We start from the raw sequence: 15,019 nt of genomic DNA on the forward strand, positions 1-15,019 counted from the left end.
ATTGTAATTGTGCTTTGAAAACTAGGAATATTCTTGTACTATCTGATAAAGAAAACTCACCCTGCTCAACAGTTTCTAGCTCTATAAAGGTGGGGGAAGAGGAAAGGACTGCTGTCATTGGAAAAAGAAAACTACTGTCACTGCTCCAATGAATCCCACATACAATCCTCCTCTACTCTACCTAGAAAACCCTGCTCTTGCCATGATGAAGAAGAACACCTGCCCTCATTTAATGGGACTCTAAATTTTATGCCTCTGTAAAATTTCTAGAAAAATGTCAGTCACAGCTAGCTAAAATATAAAGCCAATTTACTGCCTCTGTGTGATAAATTTGTTTTTTAAAAAGAAAAAAAGTACTGTGAAGAAAAGAATGAGTCCCTTTTATTATAAGACTAAACAATCATTGCAATTCCATGTCATGGAAGAAGTTGGAAAGAGTAATACATACAATCTAAAAGTAAACATTAACTATTTGTTAAATACATATTTTCATATGTATGTATGAATATGTACAAATACATTGAAAGAAGAAAGAAAAAACTGTTACTCCAACTGTGAAATGATTGCTAAGAAGAGGGGCTGAATGGGGGAGAGAGAATAGTTACTATATAACATATACTACAGAAAGCCCTTCATATAGACCAGTGATTTTCAACCAGTGCACCACAGGAATTTTTAAAACATGCAATACCCCCGACTATTTAGTCAGGGGCACTAACCTCTTTTCCCTCAGATTGTCACATTAAATAAATGACAACAGTCAACACAATAATAGTCATCCAGTGTGAATGGATCAAAATTATACATACTTTTGTTGTCTCATCAGCAAAAAAATTATTTTGTGTGTCGCAAAATTTTAGTTTATGTGTGTGATAAGATGAAAATGATTGAAAATTGCTAAAACAGATGATGTCTTTTCATCCTCATAATAGCCCTATTAAGTAGATACTATTATTATCCCTTTTTCCAGATGAAGAAAATGATGCTCTGAAAAACTTAATTTATCCAAGTGACAGAATCAGGAATGAACTTGGAAGTTTAATTCCAAAGCCTGTGCTACTCTATCCCATGTTACGTTAACATCAGAGAATAAGTTCTTCAAGGAGCACAGTGTCATGTGTCATACACCATTCACAAAGGTAAAAGGGGAAGTCGCAGCATTTTATAGAAATACTTTAATTGTCAATTGGCTTTCATGTCACTAGTGTCTCATCATCTGAAGACAAACAATCTCCTGCCACTTCCACAGAAATCAGAAAATGTCCCATCCTCAAAAGATGACTTGGGGATCCACAGACAAGAAAGAGATGCAAGGCACCTACCTCCTTCCCCTAAAGATTGGAAAGTACCTACAGGCCCTAAAGACCGCCATCATGGGGGAATAAGCCAATCCCTCAGTCCTGCTACTTCATGTAAGCCCCTCTCCAAAGAGCAGCTCGATCAATACCTATCACCAGTCCTAACCCCCATGGAGGTTTTTTCTTTCTTGTGGGACTCTAGTCCACTCCTCCTCTACTTTCTAATATTGCAACTTTAATAAAAGTGCCCAATCAAACTTATGCCAACCACCTGAAAGAAACACTCACTGATGACAGAAAAGCCCAGTGCCCTGAGGTGTCTGCAAGACAGACAAAGTCCCAAAGTGACAGAGGCCCCTCTGGGGGGCACGGCCTGTCACCTCTATGCTTGCAACAGTGCTGTCACCTATCACCAGCTCCTCTCCACACCCACACTGCACACTTCCCATGGACATTTCCCACAGTGCACACTCAGAGTCATGTATTTTTGTCATGGGTAAAAGTATGTCAGTAAACCAGTGCTGAGAGCAACCTCATCACATAAGACAAGTACGTGTCATAATGACTGCCACATACACAGTTTGTGAGTGGGTGGGGGGATCACTTTAAGTTGGAGAAGGATTCTTGGTCCTTGAAAAAATTCTACTTCAAACAAAGCCAAAGTAAGGTGGTGGGGGGCAGGGGCAGGGAGGCAGAGGGGACTTTAAGGGCCTCAGATTAAGAAGAGGTAAAGATTTAGACACAGCGAAAAGATTCTAAGGCGGAAAACAACAAGGATTATGGGAAGAAAGTCAAACAAAAAAAAAAAAAAATGGAGATGAGAGTGGAGCTATTTTTTAATGTTTCCAGAAGTAGCTAAGGGCTTAATCCTCCTCCAACTGAGAGAGAGCTTTTATTTACCTAGGCAAAAGCTTTTTTCATTTCAGCTCCTTCACATAAAAATGCTCATGTTCTATAATAATTCTGACCCAGTAACTACCCATGGACATAAAAAAGAGGGCTTTAGCATGTGAAGAGTCTAACAGAACTTAATCTTTAGAAATACCCCAAAGCAATATCTGATTATTAAGTCATCAGGCAATTTTATCCATAATGAAATCTCAATTGTATTATGTCTAAGTGTGTTTAGAAGCAATATAATGGTACCATAATCATTGATTCTAACCAATGAAACTGCTCATAATAACTGCTCTGAATTCTTTTTTAGAAAATAGACATAAATTAAGTTGCACATACAGAAGACTTCATTTTAGAAGCGCTACATTCTATTTTGTCAAATGTGCTACATTTTATTATCAGTAGTAATAACTAAACTATGACAGCATGAAATCTCTAGTAAATGTATTCTGAAATAAAAATAACTTCAAATTAGTATTTAGATAAATAATTGTTATAAAACATGAATCTGAATTTTTCTCTCCACATCCTAAAAATTCCACTGTGAAGTCACAGCTATATTAGCTTTGTTAAATGTGTCTTAAATACAAATACTACACACATAAATTAATCTGATAAAGAGTAATACTAATATACCTTATCAAAGGGAATACCATATTTCTTCAACACTGAGGGAGATATCAGTGTCATCTTGTGGCGAAGAAATGCATCACACCCTTGAGAACTGCTTGGGAAAAAACCTAAATGGGAATAATAAATATAAGCATAATATAGCAATTAAGATAAAATTTCAGACAATTTTTTAAGCTTTGTGCTGTTAGTCTTTTAAAATGACAGCTTTATGCAATTACAGGCCAACTTCACACCACACACACACACACACACAAACCTTGTACTAAAAATAAGAGTCAGAATTTTTTTAATGATTTTATTTATTTATTTTCAGACACAGGGAAAGAGAAGAAGAAAGGGAGAGAAACATGGATGTGTGGTAAGAGAAACATCATCTGGTTACCTATCACACATACCCAACCAGGGACCAGACTCACAACCCAGGCATGTGCCCTGACTGGGAATCAAATGGGCGACCTTTCGGTTCACAGGCCAGTGCTCAATCTACTGAGCCACACCAGCCAAAGCAAGAGTCAGAATTCTTAAAAATTAACAGATATATTTTTGTATCACCAAAGGTTGACTTTTATAAAAAAAAAAGACCTACAAAGAATTGTTTCTATAACATATAAAATTGCTAAACTCAAAAATTTTTCAATTCCAAACAAATCTGAATTTAATCTGCCTAATATCTAATTAGTGGACAAAATACTAAGGGGGGTTGGGATGGGTAAACATGTGTTTTAGTAGAGGAATCTCTCATTTTAAGGCTCTTAGAAGTGATTGTTCAAGAAGCATTGCCTCAATACCAGACAGTGGACAGATAGCAGTTTCCCACCTTTCTTTGTTTCTTTCTGATTAATTTTAAATAATTTAACTGCTACTAATTTCCTGAGTCAGTCAAACACTTGGAAACCTGCCTCACCAACCTGTATGGGAATAGCATTTTGAGAAGGCCTTTAAGTGAGAAAGCTAAACTGCAACAATCCCTTTTTCTACAGTATATTACAAATCAAAACAGTTGTTCTTCTCCATTGCTGGCTTCAACCCTGCAGTTCTGTCTGAAACAGACTCATTAACTCAGTTATGCAAGCCAGAAGAAAATAAGCATGCTTGATGCCCTGTTCTTTACCTCCTACACTCAGAGGGGAAAACTACCATGGTGATGGGAGTGGGTGGGCAAGGTAGAAGGGAAAGAGAAGAGAAACATGGAAAATACAGGAGAAGCACAGAAAGAATTCAGAGGGAAAATAGAACTCACCAGGAAACCATGAGTAAATGAGTGCAATGTTTATGAGTAAAGTAGAATGAAACACAGATTTTATGTAACTCCTCCACTGCCAAGTAAATGTTACCTTATCTAACTCTGTGGCTCACTACATGCAAATAGCTTAAGAATGTGACCATTCTGACAAAAGAATTACCAGCACTCATTAAGCAATCATGTACCATTTTTATCTCTTAGAAAAGTGGGGTTTTAAGGAAATATTTTAAAGTAAATAAGCCATTCTTGATGCCACCACTGAGTGTGTGAGGCCACGGATTATCAGAAGAAAACAAATCAAACAGCCAGAAAAAACCATTAGAGTATAAGAAACCACCTGCAAAAAGCAGTATATTCTGCTTAAGCATCTGCACCTGGATTTTTAAAAAGAAAAATAGACAGAAATCCAAAAAAAAATTACATGCCAACAGAAACAAGAGAAATAGTATCATTTTCTACAAAACCAATGGAAATAAAAGGAATGATTTTGCCCCATATCTCATTTGATGCAGCCCTCTCTTCATGGCTAATATTCAATAATATATAAAAAGAAAATAAATCGTTATGGTGAATAAGGAACACTTTGAAAGAATGCAGACTTCAGTGAATGGAAAAAAAGTACCACACTAATGTAATGGCCATATCGACACAATATAATGTCCTGAGGCATATCACAGAGTAAAGAACAGCAGGAAGATCCCCACACACAAAACCCATGGAAACATTTTAATAATACAATTTAAATGGATCTATCAAACTTTTCAAATCTGTAATGTTGTGCAGTACTAAATGAATTACATTTTAAATTAAAATCAATGAAGAAAGAGGACTCTATTTAATTTTCTTTTGATATGGATTTGTAATCAAGACCTATACAATGTGGTGACTGGTCATAAGTTAATTTAAATTGGAAAACCACTGAAGGAAGGTAATTTGCAGTATATTAAGAACTTCTCATTGGTTCAGAATTTATATTAACAATAGGCTATTATATTTTATATCACCCTGGAAAATACCTCATAAATAGCACAAATTATATACAAAGCATGTATGTCGAAATGAACTTCACCTCAAAAGACCTGCAGGAGTACAGAGTTCATACCCACCCTCACACCAGTCTATGAAAAGTATTTTATTCAATATATACACAAGCCAATATAACCAGAATATTATTAGATATAATATTTTTAAAACTCAGACCTATGTGAGCTAAAGAAATGTTACTATCTTTCATGATAAATAAAAAATAACTTTTGAGTCACCTGTATGAAAAATAACAAAAACTCTGATATAAAAGACAACATCTAACTAAAAATTCAACTTAAGACTATCAGAATATTTGTAAAAGTCATGAAATAAAGAGAACACATGGCATGTGTTAAAATTTTTGGAAGTTCTTTTTCTTTACTCTCTTTTTTTTTAATTGTTGTTCAAATATAGTTTTCTGCCTTTTACTCCCATTCCAGCCCAACCCCCCCAGAGAAGTTCTTTAAAATATGCCCTTCCAAATCATTTTTTCTATTCCAACATTTAATTACTTGATGTTCTTTTTATAAGTTTTGAATAATTTATTTGGAAGATATCTTCTCTAAAAGTTATCATATTTTAATGATACTACTATAACATTCCATAATACTTTCCAATTTGCTAGTCACCAAATGGTATAGTCCACTCTCTCACAATCTTGAAGATCAAGAAGTTCCAAGTAGGACACAGTTCTACACTGATCTCTAAATCATCTAGGAGTGAAAATAGCAGCTAGCATACCACTGCAACACCTTACATGCCCCATGGCCACTAGGTTATAATGCCAGGTGGAGAAGTATCACAGATAAACCTGACATATCTTTCTACTTTTGTCATGATAAATCACTTGATTTATTTTTACATAAAAACAAACATACTAGGGGAGCAAGATACAAAATCTGCATGGGAACTGTAAGGTGGTTGGGTTTTCACTCTCCTCTCCTGTGGGCATATTTTGGTGGAAGCATTTGACAGGTAGCCTACTGTACTATGCAAACTATTCTGTGCAACTTTTAACAAGTCTTATACAATCTCATCTAACAGGCACTTAACACACAAGATGGCTTGAGCACCAACTTTCTTTTCTCCAATATTGCACTCAACAAACATACAACTTTTTTGGTATTAAACAGCAGAGTGGAGTTTTATACCAAATACCAAACTGTTTTGAGTTATGTGAAGCCATTTTTATCTTGCCTGCATGGTCAAAAAAACAAAGAGAATAATAGTTGTCAAGACTTGAGACTTCCAGTCAAGATGGGGATAGGTAAGTATGACTCACCTCCTCACACATTCATATCAAAATTAGAAATAAACTATAGAACAACCATCAGAACCGAGTCAAAAATCAAGTTGAATGGAAGTCTTGACAACTATGGAATTAAAGAAAACACATCCATCCAGACCGGTAGGAGGGGCACAGATGTGAAACAGGCTGATCCCACATTCACATGTGGTGGATAAAAATTTGGGAGGGAGATAGCAGGAGTAAGAAGTCCCAACCCCAAACCAGGCCCCACAGCCCAGGGTTCCAGTGCCAGAAAGAAAATTACCCACAACTTCTGGCTGCAAACACCAGCAGAAATGGAGTCAGTGAAAACACTTCTGGAGTTCCAAGCAGTTTCCCTGAAAGAACCAGCACACAGGACACACTCAGACTCACTCCATCTGTGTTCCAGCTTGAGCACCAGTAGCAGCTTGAAAGTCACCAGGGGCACACAGGGAGAAAATGAAGTGTCTGGCATCAGGGTGGGAGCAAGGAAACAGCTTTCTCTCAGACAGAAAGATCAGCAGAGGCCACAGTCCCTTTTCTGAACCCTCCCCACTCAAAGCCACAGAGCTGGCAGGTGAGTGCCATATCTGAGACTCAATGAACCTGGCTAACGGTTTGTCCCACCCTAGAGATCCCTGAGACTTTGCCCCACAAAACTTACTGGCTCACCCAAGTTGTTAAGGATGACTTTTCCATATGAATGACTGGTTTTCGCTTATTTTTCACAACTTCCTAACTCTCTCAAACAAGGAAGAGCTGGGCTTAGTAAGCCCCCACTCCTGAACCTCTTGCTAAGTGATCCGAGGCCCAGCAGTAGCATTGGCTAGCCTAGACTCACAGCTTGACTTCACCTGGGAATCTCCAAACCCAGCACTAGTAGTAGCCATCTCAGATTACTTTATAGCTCAGACTGGAGGGTCCCAGGCAAAACACAGGTGGGAGCTGACCTTGACCTGCACCACCCTGGAAACCCCAGAGCCTACACGACCAGAGGACAGCTACAGACCACATCAGAACACCACCATCCTGCCCCTACACAGCTGATCCTCCACAGAGGGAGGAGGATGGTGGTCAGAGATCACAGCCAGTCCTTGCAACTGACTGGCCTGGGTAAATCCTTCCCATTGACCTGCCAAAAGCAATCAAGACTAAACTACAAGAGGAGGGTATACTCAGCCCACACAAAGGGTGTACCTGAAGTAACCAGCTTAGGTGATAGGGGAGGCTGTGCCAGTGGACCCTACAGGATACCTACTACATTAGGCCACGTTACCAAGACATGGAGTCACGGAAGCTCTACCTAATACACAGAAACAAACACAGGGAGGCTGACAAAATGAGCAAAGAAAAATGGCTCAAATGAAAGAATAAATCAAAACTTCAGAAAAAGAACAAAACAAAAGGGAAATAAACAATCTATCAGATGTAGAGTTCAAAACATTAGTTATAAGGATGCTCAAGAACTTAATGAGGACCTCAATAGCAAAAAACAGATCCAGTCAGAAGTGAGAGATACACTAATTAAAATAAAGAACAATTTACAGGGAAACAATAGCAGAGTGGATGAAGCCAAGAATCAAATCAATGATTTGAAACATAAAGAAGTAAAAAACAACCAATCAGAATAAGAAAAAAGAATTTAAAAAAAAGATAATATAAGCAGCCTCTGGGACAACTTCAAGCATTCCAATATTTGCTTCAATGGGGGAGCCAGAAGAAAAGAAAGAACAAGGAACTGGAAATCTATTTGAAAAAAATAATGAAAGAAAACTTCTCCAATTTGGTGAAGGAAATAGACATGCAAGTCCAGGAAGCACAGAGAGTGCTTTGCAAACAAGATGGATGCAAAGAGGCCCACTCCAAGACACATCATAGTTAAAAAGCCAAAGTTTAATGATAAAGAGAGAATCTTAAAAGCAGCAAGAAAAAAGAAATTAGTTACCTACAGGGGAGTTCCCATAAGACTGTCAGCTGAGTTTTCAAAAGAAACTTTGCAGGCTAGAAGGAATCGGAAAGAAATATTCAAAGTCATGAAAAGTGACAGCCAAAATTGCTCTACCCAGCAAAACTGTCATTAGAATTGAAGGGTAGATAAAGAGCTTCCTAGACAAGAAAAAACTAAAGAAGTTCATCATCACCAAACCATTATATGTTAATGAAGTGCTAAAGGGACTTACTTAAGAAAAAGAAGATCAAAGCTATGAACAATAAAATGGCAATAAATACAAATCTACCAACAATGGAATCTAAAAAAACAAACTAAGCAAACAAGAAGAAAAGAGACAGAATAATGGACACAGAGAACGTTTTGATGGTTGCCAGATGAGAGGGGTTGTGGGAGGATGGGTGAAGAGTTGAGGGGATTAAGAAACACAAACAGGTAGTTACAGAATAACCTCGGGAATGTAAAGTACAGTATAGGAAATAGAGTAGCCAAAGAACTAAGACGCATGACCCACGGACATGAACAATGGTGTGGGGATTGCCTGAGGGAGTAGAGGGTGCTGAGTGAAGCAGGGTGATAGGGAAAAGTTGGGACGATTGTAATAGCATAATCAATAAAATATAATTTTAAAAAAAGAACTTGGAGTTCAGCCTTGCAGAGACATGAATTCAAAACACAATTTTAACACTCATACAGCTTTGACTAGTCCCATAATCGCTCAGTTTCTCAATTTCCCCATCCATATAATGAGGATATTATTGTTATCTTCCTAACTGGGTTCTCTTTTTTCCAGCTTTATTGACATATAGCATTGTATAAGTTTAAGGTATACAGCGTGATTTTATATATATATATGTATCTATGTATATATATATATACACACACATATATATACACACACTCTTAAATGATTAGCACAATAATGTTCAGTTACATTCATAATCTCGTGTTACAATATTTTTATATGTGAAGTTTTAAAATCTACTTTCTTAGCAATTTTCAATATAATATTATTAACTATAGTCACCATGATGTACGGTACATCCTTGTAACTTATATTCATCTCATAACTGAAAGTTTATACCTTTTTATCGCCTTCACCCACTTCTCCTACCTCTTGCCTCTGGCAACCACCAATCTTTTCTCTGTTACCTATAAATTCAGTTTTTTTAGATTCCACATATAAGATCACATAGTATTTATTTTTCTCTGATTTATTTCACTTAGCATAATGCTCTCAAGTTTCATCCATGTTGAAGAAAATAGTAGGATTTCCTTCTTTCTCGTGGCTGAATAATATTACATTGTATTCATATAACACATCTACTTTATCCTTTCACCTATCAATGGACACTTAGATTGTTTCCATGTCTTGGCTATTGTAAGTAATGCTGTAATGGACATGGACATAGAAGTGCAGGTATCTCTTAAAGACAGTGATTTCATTTCTCTCAGACATAAATCCAGAAGTGGAACTAGTGGATTACAGGGTAGTTCTATTTTTAATTTTTTGAGAACCCTCCCTACTATTTTCCATAGTGGCTGTCCTCACAGGATCTTCATAGCAATCCAATCAGATAATGCTCAAAAAATGTATCCAGAGTCAAAGGGTAGAAACCACTTAAATGTCCATCAACTGATATACTGATGATCAAGTGTGGTATATCCATACAACCAAATATTACTTATCCATAAAAAAATTCAAGTAATGATATAAGCTATGACCTAAAAACATTTTGCATGAAAAGGGCCACTCATATATTATATGATTCCAGGTATATGAAATATCCAAAATATCCAGAATAGGTAAATATCTAAAAAGAAAGCAGACAAACAAAAGCTACCTGGGTCTGCAGGGGTGAGAATCGAGTGACTGATTCATAGATACGGGGTTAATACACTAAATGTTACTGAATTGTACACTTCAAAATGGTTGTTTTATGTTATACAAACTTTACCTCAATTAAAAAAATTTAGTTTACTTTACACATACTAACATTCAAGAAATAGTGACCATTATTATTATCTCTATTACTTACTTCCACCATATTGACTCTAGTTATTATGTTAGCTCAAGGAATCTTTGTTTTCTACCATCTCAGCAGCTTGTTAGTGGAGAAGGTGGATCTCTGTCCCAGTAGACCTACAAAGCCAACTGGGTAGTTGCCATAAAAAGGCAATGGTTACTAAGTCTTAAAAACCATCTTAATACCTTAGGCCTATGACCCAAACCTAGTAAGCAGTGCTGGTCACAAGTAACAAACTTCTCCCCCATAAAAGAGTTCTAACAGTCAAGCACAACTAGAGTTAAATTATATTGCTTCATGTTTTACTTTGTATTCATTCACCTACAGATTCTTCAAACTTCTCTTTAACTCTGCTGTTTTAAAATTAAATATTAAATTTTACTCTGGGTTCCAAATACTCCCAAATGGATGTCAAGTAACAATTCTATAAAACTAAAAATACAGAACAGAGAAGAAAATCAGTTATTTCACATTTCAAACTATGGAGACAAGTAGGGACAACCACCCTACAATTTCTTCCTCCCATACCAACTCCTCCCTACAAGTAACACATTAGTTTCTATAACAGGTAGACCAATGAGCTCCCAATAAAATTGTATCTAATTTGGGCGTGAAACAACTGAAAGAAAAGTTTGGAAAAAAACTACATTTCTACAAAATTATTAAGTAGTAATAATGTATACATTTCCATTCTAAATAAACAATCAAAAATTAGAAGTACAATAGTACATAGGATGCATGGAATAAAATAGTTTAAACACGTATTCCAAGAACTAACTCTTGTAGTTATAGCATCCAAAAGAAGGGGGAAAGCAATTATACAGAGTTACAACAGGCTACTCAGTATCTCAATTTCTTGATCTATAGCTTGGTTATATTAACAGCAAAAATGAAACACTACTGGCTATCAATCCCTAACAAAATAAAGTCATTACTATACATTTTCTTTTTTAAGATATTATATATGGGTAAGCAAGCAAAGGTGGTCTTTGAAACCATTCTCCCAATCCAAAGAACATGTTAAAGGGACGAAGTCTAGCATACTAAAGATTATGTACTACAAGGATCCCAATAGAACCCTGAAACCTTAAAACATCCCACAACCACTGTTTGCTAAGACTGCCACAGTACTGCTGGTAGCTGTGTAACATGGGAAAGTATAGAATCACATAAGCCCTCTCAAAGACCAAGACACATCCCAGGATGCCCTGTGTTCAAGATAAAAGTAACATATATAAGAAGTATTATTCTTAGTGAAAGAATGAGATCCAAAAGTCTACCTATTGTATAATACCACTTTTATGACATTCTAGGAAAAGAAATCAGATTACTAGTTGCCAGTGGCTGGAGGAAGGGATTAATGCAAAGGGCACAAGAGAACTTTACTGGGATACTGCTCTATAGACCAATAATGGTGGTATTGATACCACTTTATAGATTTGTTAAAACTCAGTAAACAGTACAAGGTTGTCCAGAAAAAGTCCAGCCATTGTTAATATAACAAGAATAGTTTGCGCGACATTGATGTAACCTGGAAGCCAAGGACAGTGGACTGGAATGCACATGCATGAACAATGAAAACTTCATAGTACTAGTTGGCAGGGGGTGGTAGACACAGTTGAGTGAGCATGTGTACTGTGTACCATCACATTCAAAATGACTGAGTGAATAGAGCAACAAATCTGCATTGTTTTTTGTTAAGCTTGAACATTCCTCCACAGAAACTATTCAGATGATTCAGAAGGCCACAGCTATGGACAACTGGTAATTGGCAGCTTCATCACAACAGTGTACCCACTCATGCATCATGTCTCTCATGCAGAGTTTTTGGACCAATATCAAATCATCCAGGTGACTCAGCGCCCCCTATACCCCAGATTTGGCACCCTGCAACTTCTGACTTTTCCCAAAACTAAAATCATCTTTAAAAGAGAAGAGATTTCAGACCACTGATGAGATTCAGGAAAATACAATAGAGCAGCTGATGGAGATTGGGAGAACTGTGTAAGGTTCCAAGGTGCCTACTTTGAGGGGGACTAGGGCATCATTGTCCTATGTACAATGTTTCTTGTACCTTGTATCTCCTTCAATAAATATCTCCATTTTTCATATTGCATGGCTGGATACCTTCTGGACAGACTTTGCATATTCAATGGAGGTAGCTTTTACTAGAAGTGCATTTTACCTCAATCTGATCATATATACATATACACACACACACATATATATGACATTCTTAAATTGTGCTAGAAATATAATAAATATGATCTAAAAATAGTGTGCTCTTCTTGTGAGATAAAAATTTTTCCATATTGTTAACTGGTTTATATTTTCTAATATATAAGCTATTACTAATTTTGAAATTATTTTTAAATCCAAATCCCATATGACAAAACACAAACCTATGCAACAGCTATTAAATTGCCAAAGCTTCAGCCTTGGAAAAAGATTTAGTAATCAAAGTTTAGTAACAGTTTCTATGGGTATATAAACAATAGTTTGCAGAAGTTGAAATCAGTTATTAATCAGTTAGGAAAGAAAGGAAGAAGAGAAAGGAAAAAGGAGGGACAAAAGATGGAGAAATCAGACATGTAGAATATATGTCCACAGTAGCAACAGAGTTTAAGGTAATTTCATTTGAATATAATTAAAATTTACCCAAGTATGCTTTGATAAAATTTTTAAATGGTTTGTGCAATAGCCATATGACCATCTCTATAGCAACTATACAAATGAATGATAAGGAAAAAAACACAGAAAAGGAATATGGAAGAACTACTGCTGTGAGAAATGCTTTTAGATAGTATTTACATATAAAAGTTTATTAATGGAATAAACCAATGAGCTACATACAATACATGGAGAGAAACCTGGTCATTTTGACCCACATTCATACATAAGAAAACAACATTAGGCATTTAAACTGTAGTTGGCCTCTCCGTGCTTCCTATCATTCATAGAGCAATTAATTACTCAGGAATGGATAGAAAATTACCACACTGCAGGCTTCACTCAGCTCTAAGTGTTCCACAACCCATCAGCATCTCTACTGGTAGAGATACAGTTCTATGGAACTCTCCAAGAGGACAACCAGGAGAACTCCATACTGATCATGAATGGTGTCAAGAAAGATGGTGGTTCTCCTAAACAATTGCCTTATTTTTTTCTCTTGAACATAGTACATTGTATAAAGGGAGACTTTTTCCAATTTCAAGTTGGTGGGTTATTTCCACTCAATTTAACAGGTATATGGGCCATTACATATGGTTTTAAGCTGCATCCTGAGATCACTTTGTTTCAGTTCCCACTTTCCCTGACTTGACGGGACAGGTGGACCATACATACACAGGTCTTCCAGGAATCTCCAGCCTATGCACTTTGGGCTCAAACAAATCACAGTCAAACTAGCCAGGATTTTCCTGGCCTTGCTTCCACCCTGCAGAACCAAAGAACTCTTAATTTCCCTCCATGGTAATTCCTCCCTGCGAACTGGCATTCCCCTCCTGAATTCTTCCTCCCCGTTCTCTACTGTCACTTCTCAGAATTTTATTTCATCCTACATTTCAATTATGCTAACTTGGTGTATGTTATATATTACTGTTTGATGTCTAAAATCCTACTAGGATAGAAACATGGTTGGCTATAAAACATTCAAAAGTTTAATCATAGTGATATCTGACATCAAATTATGAGGAAATTAAGTTTAAGGATTGTCTCACCATTCTTAATGCAACTTGATTGATAGTAAAATGAAAACAAACATACCCTGGCACACCATACATTGATCTCCATGCATGAAGCATGAATTTGGCATGAAGGAGAGGATATATCACTGGACTTCTTCATTTTTTATGGCTTAAGGGGCCCCTTAAAATTGACTGCTTATAATCGGAGGTATTTTATTTATTAGCCTTTCAAAACAAGACATTTTAATAGAATATTTTCAGACCATCAGCTAAATGAATACTTAAGAAAATAATCTATTGGCCAATGTGAAAGTTTATAAAAGTACATTCTCCAAACTCTGAGATAGAGGTATGAAAACAAATCACTTCAGAAAATCTATTCATAGAATTAAAAATGGCATATTTATTGCTATTTTCTAATCTCTTGACAGCATCTCTTTTGGAACAAACCCTTTTAAGATTTCATGATAGCATCCCAGAAATACACATATATGCCCTATTTCAAATATAATTTCAGAGAATCCACAGCCTGTCTGAATCCTACCACAGATGCTGGTCCACCTCCTGGAATAGGGGTCTCTGCATATCAGGCTAAGAATCTGCTCCTCGGGCTTAAATTTAAGATTAATAGTCATTTAAACATACACATACATATCTCAAAGATAACTGTTAAAAAAAAATGAACTAAAGTAAGCCTTCATAATGATACTTATGTTCCTTTTTGCTGAATGTTGCTTTTTTAATAAGTCAAAACTAAAACACTTGTTACAAGTGAATATAAGGACCTAAAAGAATCAATTTTTTCGCTTCTACCATCCTGTCATTTCAAACAAGGTTCCCGCTAATCATTCACACTTCTAGAATCAGCTGCACAAAGTCCTAACTCGCATATTTTTCCCCAGTAACCAAAATTTTGATCAAAGTAAGTCATCTTTAATTTTTATTAAATATAGGCATTTTATTCATAATTTTAAAAAATGGAATACAGTCC

At 36.2% G+C, this 15,019-nt stretch overlaps 1 protein-coding gene across 7 annotated transcripts in view; it reads right to left on the reverse strand.

Annotated features, from left to right (window-relative positions):
* KDM4C (lysine demethylase 4C) overlaps positions 1-15,019 on the reverse strand; it is a 383,617-nt gene that overhangs the window by 264,896 nt on the left and 103,702 nt on the right. For all 7 annotated transcript variants that reach the window (XR_004902186.1, XM_036021651.1, XM_028507295.2 and 4 more), the window contains one exon: positions 2,832-2,935. Coding sequence is in view for 6 of the 7 variants with exons in the window: in XM_036021651.1 (XP_035877544.1) it covers positions 2,832-2,935 (104 nt within the window). In the remaining variant the exon portion in view is untranslated. The remainder of the gene's footprint in view (positions 1-2,831; positions 2,936-15,019) is intronic.

This window comes from Phyllostomus discolor, chromosome 3 (assembly GCF_004126475.2).
Source record: "Phyllostomus discolor isolate MPI-MPIP mPhyDis1 chromosome 3, mPhyDis1.pri.v3, whole genome shotgun sequence".
NCBI classification, from domain to species: domain Eukaryota; kingdom Metazoa; phylum Chordata; class Mammalia; order Chiroptera; family Phyllostomidae; genus Phyllostomus; species Phyllostomus discolor.